The sequence below is a fragment of the Centrocercus urophasianus genome, unplaced genomic scaffold (genome assembly GCF_019232065.1).
Source record: "Centrocercus urophasianus isolate 14NV4802_14NV808 unplaced genomic scaffold, USGS_Curo_1.0 seq_16, whole genome shotgun sequence".
Classification (NCBI taxonomy): Eukaryota; Metazoa; Chordata; class Aves; order Galliformes; family Phasianidae; genus Centrocercus; species Centrocercus urophasianus.
Window position 1 is genome coordinate 25,153,779 of NW_024884711.1, and position 24,857 is coordinate 25,178,635.

Genomic DNA, 24,857 nt, shown 5'->3' on the forward strand with positions numbered 1-24,857 from the left:
GGGCAGTTATTTGCTTTCAAATAGCTGCTATCACAGTTTTCATAGTTCAGAATATATTTGAACATTTGAATGTACAAAGTTTGGTAGCCCTCTGCTTTTGAAAATGGAAGCCCTGTATGAAGAGTAATTTTATACCCTTCCTTCCAGTTCAAACGTTTGCTGTCTTCGTGTAGCGTAAGACTTCCTGAAGTACTGTCATTCTGTATCACATTATGCTGGAGAAAAGTGGGCATTAACATATTTTTCTAAGTGTTGTTCACTTTAGGTAATGCATCTTGTGCAACTGGGACAGCTGGCTTGGTGTGAAAGCTTATGAGCTAGCTGAGATATGGTTGAGGGCATTGAAATATGGTTGAAGGTATCTTGATGGGTAATTCAGTGAAGATAACTGAAAGGATGCTCATCAGTATCTGCAGCATTGTCCCAGAAATAAGGAACATCTGTGGGAATGGTGTGATGATATACTGAGAGAGAAAAGGTTAATAGAAAGCAACACAACTCTGACTGTGAAGTCTGCATCCTTAGTAATGAAACTACATGGATACTACCACACTAAGTAGTCATTTGCACCTTCTAACTGAAGTAGAAGTCATTAGATCCTATTGCTAATGATTAGGACAACCTGGCTACCCCTAAAGTTTGCATAAATCAGTATAATTCCACTGCTTCCAAAACCAGTACTCACACGGTCTGTCTTCAAGTGTCCAGCTGCGTTAATCAATGAAGAGAGAGATGTTTCCCCAAAGGACAGTGCAGAGCAACAGCAGTTCATGCTCTGAATTACAATTCAAAAAATCAAGGTAAATGTACAACACAAGATGAATATACTCATTATTCTTTACAAGGAGAGTGGTTAGGCCCTGGAATGGGCTGCCCAGAGAGGTTGTGGATGCCCCGTCCTTGGACGTGTTCAAGGCCAGGTTGGACGGGGTCCTGGGCAACCTGATCTGAATGTGTTATGTTTGGTGGCCCTGCTAGGCAGGGGGGTTGGAACTACATGATCCTTGAGGTCCCTTCCAACCCGGGTGATTCTGTGTGATTCTGTGATTATTCCTTGTTATAACTAATCCCTACTCAAAACAATCTGGATTATTTTATTTGGAAAAATCTTTATTGATGTTTGTAAAACAACTTAGTCTGAAAAAATAAAAATCTGAGCAAATACAAAAACACTTCCATGAAATGTTTGCAGATGACTGAATGGAATCTGACGCAGGTGGATGTATTTGAAGATGGATGCCCTCAGGTGACACCTTCTTTGGCACCTGCTGCTGAGAATGTCCTTTTTCATGTGCTATTGTTTCAGTGGGTCAGAAAATCACCTTTATGCAGGGCATGATAATAGCATCAGGTGGGTGCATCCAACTGCGTTCTGTTCCATCAGGCTGCTTCAGGCTGCTTCATCCACATAAAATTGAAAAGGGAATCACTTATGTGGGCAGTGCTGTAGCCAACTGGAAATGCAATTAAGCATGATTGCCAGATTTTTTTCAAAGAGGACCTGGCATGACCTTCAGGGGTATGGCATACCTTCTGTTGGGGTGGCTGGAGTTGCTCAGCTCTCGTAACACATATATGGGACCTCTGGAGTGAAACAGTGAGGTCATGAGGACACGATAGGCCTTCTTGGTGTTCCCCTTCTCACTGCTACTGGCCTTTTCCAAGGCAAGAGCAACATCTAGCTGCATGGACCAGACTGCGGCTGGAAATCTGAGCCGTAGATGGTCAAGAGTTTCTTACCTTATTAATGAAAACTTTCCGTTGTGTTCTTCAGATTTGCATGAGAATTTGTTGAGCCAAATATTTTAGGTTAATGCATTTCACAGAAGAAAAAGGTCCCAAGGCATCAATGTGGAGCAATCTACTTGCAATGCTTTTTACCGTTAAAGAGCCGTCCCTTAAAAATGCATTTTAATCTACATAGTCTGTCAACAAAACTGGATCAAACTTGCTCCGTTTCCAAAACAAAAGGACTTTCTAGAGCTGCTAGTCCCATAATGTCACCCTGAGAACGGTAGCTCTTTTCTTTCTGTTCAGATATTTTTATTTTTCTAAAAAACCATTCTGCAGCAAGAAGCAAAGAAATCATTTTCTAACGGTATGAAAGAGAAGACAGTCCATCATTTTATTCTCCCACAGCTGCATTGTTCTCTGAAGTTAAACTGCCATAAGAACTTATTTTAGCAGTAAAGCAAGTAGCTGTTGCTTAGAGATGCCTGGAGAGTGCAGAGTGTCCTATTTACACACTTTTTTTTTTTTTTTTTTTTTTTTTTTTTTTTACCGTAATCTCACTCCAGCATTGGCTGACCTGTGTTCTGTGGCAAGAACACTCAAGAATTAGTCTGAGTATTCTATGCCTCTTCTAAAAGTGTTTGTGTCCAAGATGTACACAGCTCTCTGCAAAGGACAGACAGTAGTAGATGATCCCCAGCTGTCTGTATGTGCAAGGCTGTACAAGGTGGGGTCAGTGTTGAAGCACAGGCTCACAGGTTTCTAGCCTGTTGGAAAGGGAGACTACATACACAGAAAATGGAGGAAGATAGACGGGGGGGGGGGGCGGGCCAGATTGCCACTTGAAATCAGGATATACTCAACTGAGATATGTTAAGAATGGCATGTTTCCCCTGGTTCAGTACACATTTGCTCAATTCTGCTACCTGTCAGAGCAGTGGCTTCCCTTAAGGTGCTGGGAGAAAGCTGGGACTTCACTTCTTTTTTTTTTTTTTTTTTTTTTTTATGATCAATGATGTTCAAGCCAAAAACACCAAGGCTGACCTATTCCTTTAATCATTTCAGGGTTTCCTTTAGTGCCAGCTTCAATTCATGCGGCTGCAAGAGCCAAATACTTCAATGACAAGTGAGTAGCATGTCTTTTTTTGAAGGAATTTAGCACTATTTGTGTTACACATTTTGAGTAAATAATAAATTATGTGGTATATTTCTCCTCCAGCTGCTGGATGAGTGTTGACACTCACTTGCTTTATATTGTTCATGGACCTGTAATGGCAGCTTTATTGGTAAGAATATTTGCTATCAACCATTCAATAATTATTTTAGAAATGCTGTTAATGTGTAGAGAATATAAATTTCTGTACTTCAAGTCTTCTGATGAAAATTTGAAAGCAATTTGTGATTTTCTCTTTTAAAGAAAGGCTCTCAATACTTTTCATAAATCATCCAAGGAACCACCTGAAATATAATCAGATTTTGAAGCCAACTGAACGATGTAACTGAGTTTTATTCAGCCCAAGTCCCAAACACATCTCAATGTGCCGTCCAAGATGTGCTTTTGTTCTGTTTGATACTGACTTCTGCATGGATATACCTGCAGAAATGGCCTAGCAGATCAAAGAGTATGATGGGGAATGCTGAGAATACCTCTGAATAAAGAAACAACCCTCTGTCTACTAACTTAAAAAAAAAAACAAAAAACAAACAAAAAAAAAACCCACCCAGGTCTTTCTGCCCCTTCTTGAGAAATAGCTTTGCCTATCAGGAATACAGAGAAGCCAGTTTGTCCCTGCCATGTTCAGCCTGCCATGCCTGCAGGATCACATCTGCTGCGGGTTTATTGGCTTGATCTTGACTGCTGCTGTCATAAAGCCAGCTTCTAGGAGAGGCCAGTCAGCCTTTATTTTAATCACTAAGCCCCAGGTCTGCACATTTTAGCTGCAAAGAAAAGAGGAGAGGCTGGTTTTATGGAAGCAGAGCAATTTGTAACTGTTTTTAAAATAAGGTGTTATATTTTCTGTCTCGTTCTTATGCTGTTTCCTGTTTTAGTTTTCTCTTGAAGTTGTCACTGTTTATACAGTGTCCTTCATGATTTGCTACAGAAATCTCATAGTGGTAGACTATGACTCAGGCAGACTTGGAGGAGCTGAGGGTTTTTACCTTTGCTGAGTCTTTTTTTCACCTTCCACAGTACCTTCAAAAAGTTCTAAAAGTGAAGGTTAAGTAGAGGGAGTGAAGTCAGAGGAGGATGGAGAATAAGATTTAGATTTAATGCTAAATGGGATCTCAGAAGTCATTTATTATTCCTTTTTTTTTTTTTTCTTTTTTTTCCAGTAGAGCATGAATGTAAAACAGCTGAAAGGTCTCTCAGTAGCTAAGAAGTTACAAAGTGCTTTGTGAAAGCTTACTGATTCTTGGTTTATTGTTTTAAAAGATCCAAGTGAGATTTCTCACATATGCATGGATTTGGGACTATTAAAATACCTATTCTAGTTATGTAATAAGAGGATACTTATTTTAAAAAATGGTTGCTATAGAAGTCTGTTGAAGTTCATAAGCACAGGTGCCTGCTGGTACTGTAAAGGAGTAGGAAAGGCAGCCTGGTTACATACTGGGGAGAAAGGAAATCTGTGATGCCTATGATGTCCTCAGGGCTCATTATCTGCCCATGTGCTTCCAGGCGTATCCTGCCAGGAGCTCTGAAGGCAGGGCAATGTGGCCCTGTGCTGAGAACCCATGGCTGGAGTCAGGTTTTTAGAAATGACTCTGGAACTCAGATACGTGGATTTTTGGAAGGGCTTTGGCCCTTCAACTCTTCGGCCTTTCTGCCCTGTTCCAGCTTGTTTTGTTACCTATGGGCAGCGTATATAGGACCACTACAGTCTCATGGAGGCAGAGTTGAGCCTAGGTTTTCTCAGGGCCCTTTGCTCACACAATCCTGAAGTGACAGCACACGTGAGCCAGAGCAGGTCCCTCAGAGAATGTGTGTACCCTGTAGGCTCTGTACGCCCAGGGACACCTGTGGGTTTCTCACCTGGCTGCAGCACAAAGCATGACACCTTGGTGACCTTCAGAGCAGCCATTTCCCTGGGAATAATTCATCCGCTGTGCTTAAACTATGAGATGTTTTGTTCCTTGGAGATCCTCAGTTTGACCACGTCAGTGTCAAAACACTCAGAACTGATCCCTGCCTATCTCAAACATCCATTCAGGTTCCTCAGGCAAGCACCTATAGCAGTCTTAATGTCTGCTTTCTGAAGGTGTTCAAGGTACTCTCCAAGGTCTGACTCCAAGGGGAGTCAGCTAGGAAAGCTAGGAAACTGCATTTTAAAGCCATTTATGTGTTCTGTGGTTTTGGTTTGAATGCCTGTTTAATTTGGTTGCTTTTACCTATAATGGCTTTGCTTTACAGGTCAATTTTTTCTTTTTGCTTAACATTGTCCGAGTTTTGGTGACAAAGCTAAGAGATACCCACCGTGCTGAGTCCAACATGTATATGAAAGCTGTCAGAGCCACGTTAATCCTGGTTCCCTTACTAGGAATTCAGTTTGTTATTATACCCTGGAGACCAGAAAACCGACTTGCTGGAGAAATATATGATTACATCATGCATATATTAATGCATTACCAGGTATGCTATATAGTAGCAACTTCAGCTTAAGTAACGTGCTTGCTGTTGAGCTTATTTAGCCAAAGATATTGTTGTCAGTTGTTTTGCACTGAAATTGAGCATGATTGTGGTTTTATATTTTTCAATTGCCTTTACATGTCTGAATTATCTACCTCAGCACAAGTAGCATTGATGTATCAAGAAAAAACATGAGATAAAAGAAACAGAAAAATGAGGGGAAAAGATCAAGTGGCACTACTTCTGAACTAAGCAGAGAACCAAGATCACAAAGGTCTTCTATGTTGAAAGTGCTATTTCTGCTAAGTGCTGAAATTTGCTGAAACTGCTGCTGTGAGGTTAATAATAAAATTAGCTGCATACAAAGTACTGTGCAGAGTGAATTCCAATACACAAAAGAAAAATCGTGACAATGAAGCTTGATTTAGGAGTCAAAATTCCATTATTAAATAGTTGAAATTAAAGTATAACACTTATAACACTGACATCTTTATTTCGAAAGTACTTTGAAAATGTCATTGTTCAATAGGATTTTATTTTATTTTTTAAACAAAAAAATATGTGACTTCAAATGGTTGTCTGGTTTATTCTCTTAATATACCCAGTCCCTTATTGCTGAGCAAAGGCAAATTGCTGATGCATTTGTGAGTAGAGGGCAACACGGGCAAACACACTGACCCACTTCTACTTTTATGTGAAGGTAAACACAGAAGGTATTTTAATGTTGTAGTAAGTAAATAACCCTTTACCAAAAAAAAAAAAAAAAAAAAAAAAGTTCCTTTAATGAGGTGATAAGTAATGCTACCAAAATCTGTGTATCCTGCTGTCTGAGATTTCCTGCTTATATCATCCTTACCAGTTCAAAATTGTGTGTGCATGATACCACATGCATAGAAAAACTGGAGTGGTAAGTCTGACTGGTTTTGTAGGAGATGCTCAGGAATAACAGAAATAAGCACATCTAGATATGCTGTATAGTTTTTAGGGAGCCATAAGCTAGAAGAAATACAATTGAAGTATCAGAAAGCCACATAAATTTGAAGCATCTGGATAGGGTTTTGTTTGTTTTTAACCTGAGCAAATTACATCCTGTAGGAGAGTGAAATGTAAGTCAAATACCTGTCAAGCATAAATGTCTTTGGACGAGTATTAAACACAGAAAAAATTACTGTGGGATCAGTCAAGTTCACAAAGGTCTGAGAGCTTCTGACTCTAGAGAGTCCCTTAGGCATGATTCATTAGAGAGCCATGTGCTTTTGGGTTTCACATGATTCCAGAAATAATGTATTTCGGAAGCAATCTATAAAGGCCTTAATGTCCAAATAAACATGGTTCCCATCTCTGCTATCAATCCCATAGTCACTGTTACCCTCTGTCAACTGGTAATGTATTATAGGTCAGTTTTACACACAGTGGAAGACAGAGAGAATTGATCTAGAGGGCTCATCCTCAGCAGGGATTGCACCCAAAAAAAGAAAAACAAAACAGCAGCAGTTAGAGAGAATATGAAAGGCTTATGTCAAAGAAATAGCAGAATTAACCCATGGGCCCTACATGATATGATAACATACATCCAGCCTCTCGCATGTTATAATAGTATGTGTATCCCTCATAAAATTATCAGCATCCCAAACCTTCCTAGCTCCATAGACACAAAGTTTATATTTGCTACTGGTTTCTCTGTAGCTTTACAGATGAAGAGATTCACAGTACACTGAACTATGAAAAAAATGACATAAAAATCAGAAGAAGCAGAAACAGAAGTAATAGAACTACAAGTAATTGTTCATGTAGTGGACCATGGTTGAAAATATGTTGGATGTTATAAAAAGGCCTGATAGAGATGAGCAGGCATGAAAATTCTGTTAGTGCCAGAGGTACGTGTTATAGCTCTGATATTTGTATTTCACAAAACCAGGTGAGATGGCAATTTTAGTGAGGATAAGTATTTTACTGCCATGAGACATGGCTTAAAATTCAATAAAGGCACAGAACCAGTTTAGTATTTGCTCTAATTAAAAGCAACAGGCAGTTTACTTGTGCATTTAATCTTCCAGATCTTTGCTGCATGTTTTCTCTTGATCTTATCCTAATATTTTTCACCAGTTGTGTATGAACATCATTTCTGTGTTTGCACAGAAGGATGACACATCTCATAGTTTGCTATCTGTAAGTGGGCAGATGTCTTACCAGTTATCTATTGTTCTCCTTCAGACTCGTTAGACTCCCATCTGTCAGGAGACCTCATCAAGCTTCAAGAAATGTTACCTTACTCCCCTGCATGGCGAACAGTCTGTTTCTATTCCTCTCAGTATTTATTTGGGTTGCGATTTTTACTGTGTGGGTAAATGGGAAACCTTTGAGCGTATGATGTGGGGACCCTAACAGAAAATTAACCTCCACCTTTATTCCAGATGGCATCTCACAGATGCTATTGCTAAACAGAGTGGTTTAATTTCAAATATAAATTGCCCAAATTCATGCAAATGTCAGTGAAAGCAATTATCTAGGGAAGCACAATAAATTTTATTCTGTCCGCTTGTCTTTTCAACATATGTCCTCAGATTTCTTCAGCACAGGGAAGAGCAAGAAGTGCTTATATAGCATTTAAAAAGATGAAAAATGAGCATTCATTCCTACTTGTAGATGAGCCCAAGGGCCCCTGGCTCAGTGTTAGACCCAGCTCCATGTGTGTGTTCATCCTGGTTTCCTTACAGCTGTAAGGGGGCTCATGAGACTTGCAACATGTCATTATGGAGATCTTCCATCTGCGTATTTCCACTTTTATCTTTTGAGCCTCTTAGTGAACACAGTTGGTTACTGGGTTCTTTGTAGTGTTTTCTGATGGTTTTTTTTACATAGTGGGTTAACTTCTAAAAGGAAAAAAGTGAATACATATATATAAATATATATGTATGTATAAATTTTGGAAAAACTGCAGTTGAAATGTGAGCTTCACTCCCAAACTGTGGGTGAACATTGTCCTATTCATCATCTGTAGAAAGAATTTTGTTCTGTTGAACTTTCTTTCCTTCTTCCTGTGATAGATTCAGAAGTACAAGGACAATTCAGATCCACTTAAGAAACTCAGAAAAGAGAGAAAGCCAGTGAAGCAGCAGAAATGTGATAGATAGGCAAGAAATGAGTAAGGTGATAGGTAAATGTCCCTAATTTGGATGAGTTCATAGGAGCCTTTACTCCCCAGTGCCAAAAGTCTGCTGGGGACCTCCACATTTGTGTGTGGTTGTTACAGAGGTTTCTGACTTATTTTCAAGAAGATTCAGGAGCAGCTTTGGACGGCAGAGCCCAGAGGGCTATTGCTGTTGAAAGAAGAACAATGAGACATAGATGGGGCAAAGGAAATAATTTCTTCAGTCAGCAGAGATGTACAACTTCCATGATTTCAAAAAGGTGAACAGTCACATCTGTTCTCAGCTTATTCCAGACAAGAAGAGCAGCTGGAGATATAATGCTTCCTCTTTAGCTTTTCTAACAGAAAGTCTAGAGAAGGCAATAGTGAAGGGAACATAAATAGATAATAGATACTAACTGTAGGATTTAACAAGAATTTGAATTGAATGAACAAGAATTTAAATATCCTGTACAGGATATTTATTTGGAAGCATTCAAGGTCAGGCTGGATGGGACTGTAAGCAATCTGGTCTAGTGGGAGGTGTCCCTGCCTATAGCAGGGGGCTGGAACTAGGTGATCTTAAAGGTCCCTTCCAATCCAACCATTCTATGAAATAAAATGGAAAATGACATCAATAGTTCAAGTTCAATTTCTGCCTTAAGGTGAACTGCAGTTCCCGATTTCCCCTAAAATGCTCCTAGAGAAGAACAGACTTCTTTCTCTCCTCCTGGAGTCTTATCTTCTGTGTCCCACTGAACTTCTCTAATCCCAGAGGAGATTTAAATCCATCTCAGTTCCCATTGTGGCTGACTACTGTTAATATAAGCACATTCCAGCAAAACAGCAAAACCCTTAATGTGACCATATACCACAGTACCACAGCAGATGTTTTTCAAGACAGCACAAATTGACATAGCATGCACAGTGCAGGGGAATAATCATTATAGGCCACAGGGAAGTGTAACGTTTGCATAAATTTCAGATTTAGGCATCTGTGATCTGCCAAAGGTCTGCTGTTAAGGCATTAGTTTTTGGTTGACTTCATGGTGTTTCCCAAACCAGAGCATGGGGGAGAACTATTATGCATTACATACTGTGTTCTGGAGTTGGAGTTTTCGGAGGGTACTGTTTTCCCAAAACATAAAAAGATTTATTTTGCTCACTCCAATTGCCTTCCGCCTCCTCTGTCTTCACATTTGAAGTTATTTGCAACTACATATTGCAACTAAAGAAATTTTATTGCAGCAAAATCATTGCTAAAATTCAGGTGATAGCACCTCTTCAAATCAGCTTGTGCGTGTCCCTGATACAGCATTCTGCTACAACATTTTACCTTATCTTTGTAGTCTAAAACATGCATTTGAGGGTCCAAGATGTTTTACAAAGCATCAGTTATAATTTAACTGGTAATCAGTAAAATGAGAGCTTATAAGGAAGATGCAGCTGTAAAGTACCTCTGAGCAGCCCCTGGGAACACAGAGTATTGCAGTGCAGTTTTTCCCTCAATTTCACAAACTGCCATAAATTTGGTTTCTAATAACAGCTTTAAGTAATCTAAAATGAGGGCATTTGGCTCCCGGCATTGTTATGTAATGATATTTTAATAAGAGTTAATGCTCTTTAGAACACAGAGCAGTGTAATTATGTGGTTTTGAACAGCAGGCTCTATGCACAAGAATTTTCTCTCTTACCTGTTTCACACTTCCTCACCTCATGGTCTTGGCTTGACCCTGTTTAATCCTGTAGAGGTAAGGAAATATCTGAACAAACGTGGCAATAATGAAATTAATTTCAAGAGGTTTAGGACCAAGCTATGATCTTCAGTCTCTTCCTTACCTTCTAATTCACCTGTGTTTTGTGTTGGTTTATTTTCCCTTTTTCTGACCTATAACATCTGTTTTCACACTTTCCCATCCATACTGATGCCGCACATACAGGTCCACTTATTCCATCATACACTTCAATTGAAAGCCTTTCTGGCACAGCCGGGCTTCCCTTGTGTGACAGTTCTTAACAGGGTAACTTCACTCTGACAAATGCACAGCAACACGTGGGGCAGTTCCTCTGCCTTCACTTCATAAAGCCAATATCACTTAGTTATCCTTCTCCTGCCCTCTCAAACAAAAATAACCTTATAGGCAGAACAGATAATCTAGAAATGATCTAGAAAATATATTGAAAAGACAAAAACTGGTGTAAAAATATAACTGAGAATTAGGGAGATGTTAGGTGAAATGTCTGTGATGGAAAGGAAGTGGATCAAAGTTTATCTTGCATGCCTCAAGCCTCATTTTCCAAACAATGCAAACAAATATCTATGTATATATTTTGATCCTCAAATGCTTTTCATTTTCTTCCTTTTAGGGCTTGCTTGTGGCAACTATATTCTGCTTCTTCAATGGTGAGGTATGTATCTACAACACAACAAGAGAAAAGAAACTTCAAAAACAGTTAGGCGTTGATTGGTACAAAAATGAAGCATCTCGAATTACAAAATTCAAAGGCAGAGAAAGATATTTTTCAAGATCTGTATACAAGCAGCTCTGTGCATTTCTGAAATTTCTATGTGAATACCCCATTAAGTCAGGAAAGTCAGCAGCACCAAGTGCAGCACAGACGTGTCTCTCCCCATTTCACCCACGATACCACACAAATTAGAGGTCAAAGTAAAGGATTAAAACACTAGTAAAAGACTCAAACAGTTGACAGAGCTACTACACATGGTAGCATTGTCAGAGCAGAGGAACCTGTAGGGCTGCAACTACTTTCCCTTCTTTGAAGGTTAGTGCTGGCCTTTTTAAGGTCAGTAATTATCAAGCTGTAATTAAGGCTTGAGTTAAGGAGTTAAGGATGTCTCCCCTTCTCTTATAGCTTGATCAAATGTTTATACTTACCAGTGTATCTAGGTCCACTTCACTAAGTTGTTTTTATAAAAATAGCTGTTTGTAACATGTCAAGAGCCATTTAAATTCCTCCAGTAAGCCATTTCCCAAAGATGGTAAACTGTTGTGATACACTGGAACCATTTAACTGTAGAGAAATAAACCACAGCATTATCTCAGAAAAGCTGGAAATCCCTTTAAAAAGTTTGCTTTGAATTCAGAGCAGATAGATTAGATACAGAACAAAATTTGCAATGCTAACACTCCGTACGTCATCCTACAGGGACATTCTTACTTTTGTTTATTCCTGTATGTTATTCTCAAGTAGTAATGATGTGATCATGCTGTATTTTTGATGGTGACTTGAAGCAAGTTTTCCAACTGATAAGGTGCTACTGGCCGGTTTTCTGGCTTTCAGAATGGCAGAGTGTATTAAATTCTACCATCTCTTGTTGACATCACTGTACACTTGCTTCTGGCTGAGTCACCCTGTAAAGGTACACTGAAATGCAACAGTAAAAGAGGCCTCCCACAGCTTATGGGAGACATAAGAAGGAAATGGCAGAACATAAGTAGGTAAGGACACCAGAAATTAAAATGAAATAACAGTCATAAAGATCATATTACAGAAAGTCACACTCTCATTTCAGAGTTTAGACCATTTAAGCAAAGTTGGCAGACATGCTATTCTTTTCTCGTGTCATGTCCACCCCCAGAACCTGCAGGCTACCACCGTATTTCTTCTCTACTGTTATCACCTTCTGGCACAGTTCAGTCCCCATGCTCTGCACATGCAGCAGGACTTCTGGTTCCTTCTGGTAGGGAGAACATGGCATGAAAAATGAAGAGACAAGCCAGGCAATTCTTGAAACAGCATATCCCTATAGGACTGATTGCACAGCTTTGTACAGGCAGTGTGCCAGTATGTCCTCACTTGCCTCCAGACAATGTATTACACACAAATCCTTGCCTTCAGGATTGCTTTCTTCGTCCTTCCTTCCCCCCAGGGTCACCTTCAAGTTTTTCTGATTAGATTTTGCAAAACATATTTGCTTTATATTTTATAGCTTTAGGGCAAAAGGCCAATTACTCTGTAGTTCTCCAAATCTAATGAGAACATTTGTGCCTAGATTAAAGGTTGTAGCAGTGCTAAAATGAAGAAAAGCAACAATAAATAGCACTGAAAGCATACAGACCGTCAGTCACATCCAGAAGCCTTTTCAGCACAGCTGGCAGCCCATTGCCACCGCTGAAATGCACCACCCACCACCTCACTGTGCTCACATCTACTGTTTGGTCTCCACAGACATTCAGTAAGCAGCAATAAGTGTCAGTGGATGCCATTTTTTCTGCATGGAGGAATACAGTTCCACACCTTTGCTTCATGCACACATCCATGTCAGGCACCATTTAGTAAGAATGCCCCTCTGCTGCCGTCTGTCACACAGCAACAAAACGTAATGGAATATGCAGAACATGCAGAGTAGCAGCAGAATCATAGAACCATAGAATGATGAAGGTTGGAAAAGACCACTAAGATCATTTAGTCCATCAGCCCATCACCACCATGCCCACTAAGTCCCTCAGTGCCGCACCTACACGCTTCTTGAAAACCTTCACCACCTGCCTGGGCAGCGCGTTCCAATACCTCACCACTCTTTCTGAGAAGAAATTTTTCCTAATTTCAAACATAAGCTTACTCTGTTGCTACTTAGGTCCTAAACCTAACCTAAATCAAACCTATTGCCCTAAATAGGCTAACACCAAGATGGCATTATGCACTGACAAAGGGAGAAGAGCTCTGAGTTCAGCTGCATAAGAGAACTAAGCTAAGATAATCCCCTCCAGTCTCACTGTGTGCAGTATGATACAGACCAAAGCCACAATTTGGTTTTCAGTCATGGCAGGAGATTGTTTCCAGGCCACTGTATACATCCGTAGAGTATAGATGCCGTAGAGTAGAATTCAAAGTGGTTTGTCATGAGAAAATTCAGCACAGGGCAGGCAGATTAATTTTAGTAAGAAAACTAGATACTCAGGAATTTATTTTTTTCTACTGGAATATTTAACTTCAAGGCTAAAATGCATGAAGCTTAGCCAGGACAAACAGTGCTAAACTCGGTACCACCTGACAGTATTTTATGTTGAATTTGTTTGCATGCTACCTCACAGCCTCTCTTTATTGCCATAAGCCTATCTATAGAAAGAAATGGAAAATTGCTAAAATGTCATCAGTGCCCTCGTTCATGTGGAAGAACACATAAACAATGGACTTTTCCAGGACTTTTTAAATGATTAATCTTCTCATGTATTTTCGTGCAAAATCTTAGTGTTCAGCAGCTCTGTAGTTTCTCTGTCCAGTAACAACAGTGTTGTGCAGATGATACGAAGACTCTTCAGTAGTCTGCTCACCAGACCACATTTCCAGGCCTGAGATTACCTCTGGACTGCAAGACTGGCCAACACAATGGAAAGTCTCTTTGGAAAAAAAACACCACCAAATAACAGCCACATACGTCATGTGCCAAAGAGGCATGAATGGATAATGGAGAACAGGAAAACCTTTAAAGTCTTCAAAAGCAGAGAAAGCCAATTCAGGCTCCTCATTTCTCTGGGTTTCTCTTTCCTCCATCTGCAGTCACAGAGGAAAACATGGCAGGAGCCTCTGTGGTTGTTAGCACAGTATGGCTGGGCGTGTGATTTTCAGTAAGGCTGCTTGCACATTGAAATCTGTGCCTGAACAGTTTTAGTTGGCACTGAGCAGCGATCACCTGAGATCCTTGGAATCAGGGCAGAAATCTAGGTCTACTCATTGCTTTACCCAAGTGCAGCACCTCATGTAGCCCACCAGCCAAGGGTGGCCAGACTCTTGTAGGTGCCAGCACTTGGAACGAAAGCAGCTGCTCCTACCTGGTGCTCTCACTGCTCCACGGGGCCTGTAAGCCTTCACCAGTGTCACTCCTATTGAAGGGATGTGTCTGCTCCCTCCCAGTCCATACATACCGCAGCACCGTTGCCTTCTGAGAACAAAACTGTAAGGGTCTCCTGGCAGACTTTGCTCTTCCTGCTTCACATAACCATGGTTAACTGTTGTGCTTCATGTAGCTTCTAGGGTAACCAGACTAGAGCATTCATCTGGAGCACTGTAATGTTAAAAAGGCAGTATTAAAGAGACTAAAACCTGTACAGGTTTCACTTTGTGCACTTCCTTATTATGTGATACAGCTGCAGTACTCTTCCATGCAGTTAGGTTTTTTTCACTTATAAACTTTGGTGGTGATATGATACCACACATCCATGCATGCAGCCATTTCACTTCAAATCTTGGTATGCTCTGCCCACAGCCCTGGTAATTGCAGTCCCATTGTGACCATATATCTTTTCTGTGCTTGATAGCTAATTAATCTACATTGACCGTTAGTTTTCTTTTATTTGTGTGTTAGAAGGTAAACAGAAATTTATTTCTCTAGAGGATAAGAACTCTTAACCACTTTGCCTTGAGCTATGTGATAGCAAAATAGAGGTAGTATTGGAAACTGAGCATGGAGATACATAGCTTTCAGTTATTTTTAATGGACCAGTCCAGCAAATGTTTGTTTACTCAAGCAAGGAGTCATACCCGGGTCAGTGCAACTACTTGCATGAGTAAGGATTTATAGCATCAGTCTTCATCCCGTGGCTCGCTCCTTGGCTTAAAAATAAAAATCCAAAGCAATTGAAAAATCCATTTTTGGCACATTGTGTAGTCCTGCTGCACAGCCAGTGAGCATCTCAGGTTCACAGCAATTCCTTATGAAGTCTTGTCCTTATGTGACAGGGAACAGCTTTCTTGCAATGGGTGGGGAGTCAATCGAATTTTACTATATACATATCAATGGAGTGATTAGGATTGTGGAGTCACAGGAAATACTAAAGACATTGAGACCCATTTACATCAGTGGAAGGTACTGCTCTGCACAGAGCCTGGAGAGTGGCCCCAGAGCAACTCACTGAGCAAGAATCACACACAGCTCTGCTGCAGCACCAGCATTTGAGCCCTGGGATCTGCACATCTCTCCCGCTGCTGGAGGACTGAGTCACAGCACACTGTGGTGGCACTCAGTTCCTGCCCTCACACTGGGGGAATAGGACAGCTGAACTGAATGGATGGAGCCCAGCTTTGCCCAATGCCTGCTTGCATCTCAGCACAGCCTTTGGGAAGGAACTGGAGGGCGCCAGCACTCCCAAACATGCAGCTGGAGATGGGCTTCTTATTCCCTGGCAGGCCTCAGCAGCTTCAGTCACATCCTGGCACAGGGTAGAACATCACCCTTAATATAAATGTAGAATATAATGTTTTGCTCCTAGAGGATGAATGTCCAAAAGCTGAAATTCTCTGCTACACAGAGGTCTGTGACCAATGCTAGCTTTTTTGCCAGTGCAGAACCTCCTCTTGAACTACCAGAAAAATATCTCTGTTTATCTGCATTAATGAACTGGCTCTGTCTATAAGATGAGCCTTGGCAAGCTCTTGAAGTATACTTTGCCAGTTTTATTCAAGACTAAGTTTCTTCAAAATCATAGTGCATTTGCCATTCCAGGTGCAAGGATTCAGGTGCAGCATGAGATGTCTTTTGATCTTCATCCCTACCTTCTCTTCCCTCTTCTCCCACTGCGCTGCACTGCTGTGTTCCCATGCAGCACTCTTCTTCACACTGACCTCCTATGGGAAAACCACCCCCTCCCTCTCTTCACAAGCAGTGACCACTGAAAAAACAATTGCTGCTGTAGGGTAGGCAGGAAGGAATCTCAGGACAGGGCATGAGCGAGTGCTTCTGCAGCTGGGAAGAGAGGGCAGAAGAGAGCTCCAGTCAAATTCCATGAGGCTCGGTCTGCCTATTTCCTTATTGTTGTCTTTCATTTTTTTTTTTTTCCTATTTTCTGCAGCAAGTTTTAAAAGTGCTAAAATTTCACTAGTTCTGATCATGCATTACCCTAACTTAACCTACCTTAACAGGTACAAGGGGCTTTGAAGAGGCAGTGGACACAGTACAAAACTCAGTGGGGCCAAAGGCGTCGAGAGCACTGCTCCACCAGATCAACCTCCTATACAGCAACGTCCATCACAGAGGTCCCTGTCTACCTGTACCATCATGACTCCAACAACGAGCAGCTCAATGGAAGATATGTAGACGACTCTGAACTTGTTGCATTGAAGTCTGGGGAGACATCAGCCTAGCTGGGCATCAGCCACTGCAGACACACCATTTCATGTCCTGCTTGTGAACAAAGAGAGTAAAAGAGTGGGGAATCCAAGTGGAAGAGAGCAAGACTGGGTGATTGGACACATGGCATTCAAACCACATCAGCCTCTGACAGCAGCAGTGCAGGGAATCTGGCACAGAGGTAGCAATAGCAGTTTATGCTTCTGAGCATGGATGTGCCTGCCAGGCCATGTCCTTCCTACACCTCCCACATCAAGTGATGATCCAGCAGCAGCAGCGCCAGGAGTGCACAGCAAATAGGAAAGAGGGAACTGGTACCTGGCAACTAGAAACATTCCACACCTTTTGCTGTCAGTACTTTTCTTTAACAGCAGATTTTGAACTATCAACTTTTGCATGATGTAACTGTCTTGCGGTCCTTTACTTTTCCCCATTTAAGGAACCTGGTGACTTCTGAAGAGATTTTGCACACTGCGAGACAAATCAAGCAGAGGAACAGAAAAACTCTTTCCAAAGTCCTCACATCTTCATGATCTCCAACAAATACCCCAACGTATCATCATCCCATTAGCAGGTGCATAAAACAAATGATGGTAAAACTGTAGTTGTATATTGAGATCTCAGACACCCTCAAAAAAACAGCCAGATCTCTCACAAGTCCTGAAGGAATCTGAAAATAATTTCTTTTCAGCAATACAGGTAGTTCAAAAGCGTCTATAGGAAAAATTGTCACCCAATTACTCAACCCAGAACTCATCATTAAGGCATGATTCTTTCATTCTGAATAAACTGGGAAATTTGTTTCAAAATTTTCTTTAGTAGCCACTCAGAGATGAATGCTAAATGAGTGGTTGCCTCTAACAAATTTATGATCATAGCAGTAAAGTATCCCTTGTAAGAAATAAGGAACTAATGTCATAGCGCACAGAACTGTTTTTACAATCTGTTTGCTGTTCTGACTCCTTTACCATTGAAAGTGACAATTTCATGTGTGAGTCTGTCACCAGGAAAACAAGGTGAATGTGCAGTTTGGGAAGTAATGAGCACCTTTTATCACACATTCAAAGCATTGTTAGAGTCTGTGTGATCACTGAGGCAGAAATCAGGTGAGGGAGTGTTGATTTGGAGTTAGAAGTTATTGTACTGTCTCCAAAAAATTTTGCAAATCACAAAAGGAAGACAGTAGGTGAATTTCCTTCAGAAAGCTTAACAAAAAGAATCTGCAAGCAGCAAGGACAGCGCCAAGGAAGTTTAGCAAGGCTGTGACTCCTCCAGCAATTTATCCATACAGTGTTTAATGAATACAATACCATTCCTTTTTGCATCTTTGGCAAACTCTCCTGAAGATCTCCCACTCCTTTGCCTTTTGTTTAGATGTGCATGAGATATTTATTCCAAAGGCAAACATGGTACTCATCACAATCTTTAGTTTGAAGGAAGTTGGGAAGTTATTGGTACTCCTTTGTTTTCTCTGCTAATCATTTATGTCTGATGCTTCCAGCCCAGCCCACTCTGGAAGATGTATGCAGTCATGCAGGAGGCACTTGTGCATTTCAAGTGTCTGAATGCCAACTCTGAGGTAGGTGCTGCAAAAGTGCTGCCCTATGTGGCAGGTGAACAGAACAAGACAGCGTGCCATCTCTTAAACTACAGTTGTATTCATGTAGGATTTCCTTCATTGATGTAAGATTTTTTTTCCTTCACATTCTTGCTGTGATTCAATCCATAATGTTCTTTCTGCTTAGCATTGCCTAGGGTACTTAAAATATCAAATATTAAAATAGGTTAGTATAGCCTTAATTCCATCTTGTCAGACATAGTAAAGGGAGAAAAGTTGCAATGAAGTGGCTGAGCTCAAAGTAAATTCATTTGTAGTTTTAAAGGCTCAGACTTTCCCTTACTGGCACATCTAGACCTTTCAGTATTCATCCGCAAATTTTAAGTGGAGACCTGCTGAATGTGTCCACCTACTTAAGCTGCACAGAGCCTATGAACTGGAACCATGTCCCCACACACAGGAGGGAAACCAGAGCTTTTGTGCTGCAGCCACAAAACAAGATCTTGGGAACAAGCAGTATGTGCAGTTCATCACATGGTTGATCTCATGGAACAGCTGTAAGAAAATAGAGCCCTGTGTATTCATTCAAGCTACGCTTATTCTTCAGACTTAAAGAACATAAAGGCAATTATTTTTTTAATCAGTATTCCACATACTGCTGTTTCTACCAGTGAACAGTAGAAAGAGAAAAATGTAATCACAAAGTGGCTCTGCTGTAGATGCTGTGTTTCTGAATGGTTTGAGGCACACCATGTTTCCCAGGAGAGCTCCAGAAGGCAACGTTAGCGTCTGAATGCACAGATGAGCTGATTGTGAAAGAAATGTACATAATGCAGAGAGTTTAATAATGATCATGTACACAAAAGTAAAAGCTGTGTATGTACAAAATTGAAATGCTTTCCTGTTATACTGGTTGGGTTGTTTTTGTTTTTGGTTTTTTTTTTTCCTCATTTACTAGTCATTTTTTCTTGCTCTATTCAGTAGAATGCTCTGAAATGCTAAATTTAGGATCTGAGGTTTTAAGATTTACTTTTTAGTCTCAGGGGGTGGACACACTGCATGGTTATGTGGGTCTTTGTAGCAGTGCTTGTTTCAGTGGAGTGACAGCTGCTTGCTGCCACTGAAGAGTCAGTGTTCCACACGCACTGAGTTTCTTGTTGGAATCACCCTGGGATTAATTTCAAATCCAAACTTTTTTCCCCACTGAAAATGCTATCTTTCTTCATCTCAGAAATAGCCTGAGATGTCATCATTGCACATGTAAGGCGAATTTCACTTCTTGTTTTACGAAAAGCACCATACACTAATGACAGTGATACTGGGAGCTCTGGTATGGCCTGAATAATTACAGTGTCTTGGCAGTATGGAGTCCTGTCACTAATACCTTCACCAGAACAGCAGAAATGAATAAGTATTAATGTGGCAGAAATTTGGAAGGGAGCAGTGCTTGGACCAGTGGATTTGAGGTATATTTTCAGAGGAAAACAGCTTTACACTGGGCAACACTGCTGTGTCTGTTTTCTTTCTGACACTGCACCCAACACGTGAAAACTCAGTTGAATGAACATTTGTTCTGGAAGAAAGGTTTGTGCAGTTTCTCTGTTTGAACAACTGAGTCTCTCAGAAAGATGATGCTTGTTATTTATTAGGTTCAGAATCAGCACGAAGGAAATGGGATGCCTAAAGTGTGCCCTGCTGTTTTTTTTTTTTTTTTTTTTTTTTTTTTTTTTTTTTTTTTCTAATTTGATTTGCTTAACAAATGTGTTTTAGCTGAAATAAAAGAGCAACAAAGGCAGGACAATTTTCTGTATACGAGTCTGAAAGCATTTCCACTGCTAAATGCTGATGTATTTATAACTTAGCAACATAACTCTGTCTTGGGTTGACACTACCCGTAACAAGCAGGTGAATTTCATCCTCTTTCCCAAATCCTCCTCCATCCTTTGCCAGCCTTAACATACCAAATTGGAGCCATTTTTCAAAGATGCAAATCGTAAATGCTAACAGCATGGAAGACTCTGCATTTCCAGTGCTTTGAATTTTAAAAGTCAAATGTGTCCTCTTGAAGCTACATATGCATAGTTATTCAATTACTGCTCAGAAATAGAAGCGTTTATAACCTCAAACTCATTTGCATTGAAGCAGTGTGATCCCAGGTCAGTGAGTCTGTGCAGCGTAAGCATCACAGCTCGTGGCCATGTTGCTTGGACATTTAGTCTTAGCTACACGGAGGACGTGGGAGACTTCAGCTAATGGTAACAGCAAGCAGAATTATGCTTTCCTAAGGCAGCTGGGCCTTTGCTGTTGTGCTTGCTGCAGGAACACCCTTTTCAGGGGGACTTGGCACAAGAAAAGCATGTGTCCTAAAAAGGAAATGTCATCAGGCAGCAATGAGAGAATGTCAGACCTCCAGTTAAAGGAATGCATCACCTCAGGAGAAAGCACACAATCAGCTCTACATGCAACTACCCAGTGAAATTCACACCCCAGGCAGCCCTAAGACTCAGGAAAGTGCCAGAGTTATGGCCCTCTGAACAACTCCTGGTTTTGGTGCCTGTGCTAATTACAGCACCTCCAAGGGTTTTATTCCAAAGTATCATTATCACAAGCTGCAAGTCCTTCTGTGCAGTGCAGTATTTTGCAGGTACTCCCAGGCAATTTACAAACTCGTGTTGAAGCACCCTGTGAGTGCTCAGTATGTCATTAAGAGTAAAAAAGTATTTCTCAGTTTCCAGAACAGATCACTGTATAATCAATGAATATTAAGATGCTATAATAATGAAATAAACAAGAGAGTTTTGCAAAGCAGATTATAACAACAAAAAGAGAATGGATAGAATGCTTACCCACATCCTGGGCTCACTACAAAACTCCAGAAGAGGGATCTCCTGAAGAGATCCTTCCCCACTGGCAGTCAGCCCTTAAATGGGTCTAGGAGAGGTGCAGCCAGGCTCCACCCCTTCCGGCAGCACAGGTGAATTGCCTTCACCTGCGCTCCCATGGCTGACTCAGTGCTTGCCTCAGGTGATCAGAGGTTCAGATGTGATTCAGTAGTTCCCATACACTCGCTATGTTCCTCTCAGGATGGTTGCTCTATCCAGTAAAATCAAATGGCACGAACATTATTATTGCTTAGCGTGACACAGTGCTTCAGAAAAGAGAGCACTGCGGTAAGATGAATAACTGGGGTGCTGTATTAGACTGTCTGAAACACAGATAGGTACAGATAGTGTGGAGATGGTGTAGGCAGAGGGACAGTGCAGGTGGCCTGGCAACCTCCTGTCCAGACTGATTTTGTGTGATTTCCTAACAGCAGAGGTAAGCACTGAGCTCTTACTGGGGCAGGAAGGTGCTCAGCTCTCATTATATGCCAAGATTTTCTTCATAATCTGATGTCTGGATCACACAAACCTATGGTTAAAAGAAAAAAAAAGAAAGAGAAAAAAAAAAAAAGAAGGAAAATCCCAAAAGATGTCTGCACTGCTTTTCAGAATCTGGTTCCTTTCCTTTCCCCTCATTGTGAGTAAATTTGGCTTTGAGCAGTAATGGATGGAGGTTGCTTCATGTGATGCCGACATGCAGCCCCTTCAGTTGCTTGAGATCCAGTGCAGGATATCTAAGTGTGGAGATTTTAGTTCGCATAAATGCATTCAAGGGAATACAGCTCTTTCCCTCATCTGTATTTCTCTCCACCAACACAAAAGTGTTAAAACTCCAATCTGTGCATCCCAAGGATGAGCATTTCTCCATGAAATTTTCACCTCACATTGACCTGCTGTTGATTCAGAATGTCAGAATGAAAGGGGTGTGTTTTAATCCAGACTTGCTCCTACAATTCAGGTGCTTGTCCCATGTTGGTTTTTTATTTAAAAAAACAAAACAGAAATTATGGAAATGGGGAGTGCAGATTTAAAACTAAATTAGGGATAAAATTCTGAGTGCACTAATCAATCTTTATGAGGATAATAAAATCACCTCTCTCTTTTTTAACTAAATGTAATCATGTTACCTGGGAAAGCAACAAAGCAGCGAACTTTTGTACTTATATATAATTATATATAGGAATATGTGATATATATGCATATATAGACTTAGAGTAGAGTACAACCCCATTGTCCTCCCAAAGCAGAAGAGATGGGGGGAGGGCTGTGGGGCAGAAATGAGGCACAGCTTTCCTGAAGCAGCTTGATGCTTTCTGGGATCCTACACCAAGCCTGGCCACCTGCACTCCAAGCCTCTGGCTGTGGGAGCACCATGCTGGTGGATGACCAGGAGGGCTGAGCCCAGAGATGCTGCCCATGCTGTGTTTCTTAGCTTGCTAAAACAATGCTAAACTACTGAAGGGCTGCTCAAAAAATGAGCAGGAATAATCTTTCCCAGCTATATCACCTACAGGTAATCTCACTAGTGGCACCAGCATGAGACTCACTGTTGTGGAGAACTGAGATCAGCATCGCTGGCACAGAAGATTTCCTATTTCACAGTGTGCTGCATAATGCAACAGAAGTTCTCACTGACTTCAGCAGTGTAGCTGAGGATAAGCTTTCTTTTTGATTTTAGAGGTTGTCTAAATATCTAGCAAACATTGACAACAGTCTCGCCATTGTATTTAACACAAGAGGTCCCAATTCATCAGTATTATGCTGTGTATACACTGACTGAGGTAAAAAGACACTGTATTTCTGTATTTTTGGTAGTGAAATATCTCTTTTTGCACCGTATTTATATGCTAAATGTATTCGACAGAGTGCACAAGTTACATGACATGACTATTAATGTATGTTTTTCAGCATTATAGTTACAGAGACAAACAATTGTTTTGCATCAAAATAACAAATAGCAGCTTCTGAAAGATCCAAATAAAAAGAACAAGAAAGAGGCACTCCCCAGTCCGTGCTGGCCATGTAGAAAACCTTGTGAGGTGAAGCCCCTTGTAGCCCACTCTCTTCCTTCGCCTCCTGGAGATGTCTTTGGTTCTTAGAACACAAGGGCAGCATACCTCAGTGCAGATGGAGGCACCAGGGTGCTGCACTGAGAGGTGCTCCTGGGACCTCAGCAAGTTGTGATGCACTGGAACAGGTTGCCCAAGGAGGCTGTGGATGCCCCATCCCTGGAGGCATTCAAGGCCAGGCTGGATGTGGCTCTGGGCAGCCTGGTCTGGTGGTTGGCAACCCTGCACATAGCAGGGGGTTGAAACTCGATGATCATTGTGGTCCTTTTCAACCCAGGCCATTCTATGATTCTATGACACAGCAGGTGTGGAAGGAGCTGTGTGGCTCTTCCCATATACACGGACATGAGTTTCCTCCTATGTGTGTATTTTTAATGAGGGAGCCTGAATAAGTAAAGTAGACCAAATTCTGCCCCGTTTAGGCTGTGTGGGCTGGCTGAGCAAGTTGAGGCCAATAAATGATATATTCAGGAAATAGCTGAAGAAAAGATTTTGCTCCTTGAATTCTATTTTACTAAAAGCATTTTTATTTTACGATCTCTTTTATTGCCTTTGGATGTATGGCAAATACTTATCTCCTAAGGACTTGACCGCTGTGCTCACGGAAGGCTCTGCAGCCACTGAGGGGAGGTGCCCCTGGCAGAGCCTGTGGCTTTCAACTGGCGGCAACCCCAAGCAGTCATGGGAGCCACAGTATGAGTATGTCCATACAAAACAATCCATGCTCCAGGTGCAATCTATTCTGCAGCCTTCGCTTTTCCAAAGGAGGGATTGCAAGGATTTTTCATTTTCTTCCCCTGTTGTACAGTTTCTCTGATGAAAGACTCCTTGGGAACTCGGAGTTAGGAAAGATGTGAAGGATGGCTGGTCCCTCCAGACTGCCATCACGCAGCCACAGAAAACTGTTTGTCGCGACTTTGTCAGGTTTGGGAAAATGCCAGAGAAAAATGACTGCATTTCCCCTTGCTAGACGCAGCAGTTTTGGTATCAATTCCTCTTTATACAAGGATATTGTGAACCAAGGTCGCTGTTCTTCATCCACAAAGCCCATTTACATCACAGAAGTACAAGAATCCTTTAGTGAAGAAGAATGCATCACTTGCTAACAATGCACTTCAGCAGAACAAATGAAGTTTTATTCTTAGCACTAAATCAGCCATAGGTTTTCAGGTATCAAAACAGATAAAACCTGGATATATCTTAAGGGATTCCCTGTGTATATGAAATTTTTCTGTTTTCTTCTGTTTTTTTTTTAGATTTGTATCTAGATTAGATATCACTGTGATGGAAAGTTTTGTGCTTTCAGCTTTTATTGGTTCATGCTCGAAATGCATGGTTCACAAAACTGAAAATTCACAAGTGGGAATTCCTGTCTTGGCAAAGCTGAGTCTAAAAGCCAGAAGCTCATTCTACATGACTGATATGAATGAAAAAATAGACCTGATTGAATTATGCCTTTGTTTTTTATACACCAGGAAATTCACACCTACTATCATTAATCCATAAGCTATTTGTGATTGTAAGCCAATTGTTCTGCTATGTTGTGTGCTGTACATAAGCTGACCCTGCCTGTAAATAATCCTTCATATGTAGAAAATCTTATGAAGAAATACTGCCTGAAGATGTGAGTGAAATCTCAGACTTACGGAAACCAACTGCAACAGCTGCCTGAGTTCTACGGAAACCCAGATTTCACCCTCTCCAGCCCTGTTTTATCATGGATAATGGCAATGGTTGGTTTGGAGAGTTGCTGGTGCCTGGTGGGGCTGT

At 41.0% G+C, this 24,857-nt stretch overlaps 1 protein-coding gene across 1 annotated transcript in view; it reads left to right on the forward strand.

The window, feature by feature from the left end:
• CALCR (calcitonin receptor) overlaps positions 1 to 16,592 on the forward strand; it is a 60,455-nt gene extending 43,863 nt beyond the window's left edge. The window contains exons 8-12 of the mRNA XM_042817424.1: positions 2,797 to 2,857; positions 2,951 to 3,017; positions 5,144 to 5,362; positions 10,857 to 10,898; positions 16,371 to 16,592. Of these exons, the coding sequence (XP_042673358.1) occupies positions 2,797 to 2,857; positions 2,951 to 3,017; positions 5,144 to 5,362; positions 10,857 to 10,898; positions 16,371 to 16,592 (611 nt within the window). The remainder of the gene's footprint in view (positions 1 to 2,796; positions 2,858 to 2,950; positions 3,018 to 5,143; positions 5,363 to 10,856; positions 10,899 to 16,370) is intronic.
• The last annotated feature ends 8,265 nt before the right edge of the window (positions 16,593 to 24,857 follow it).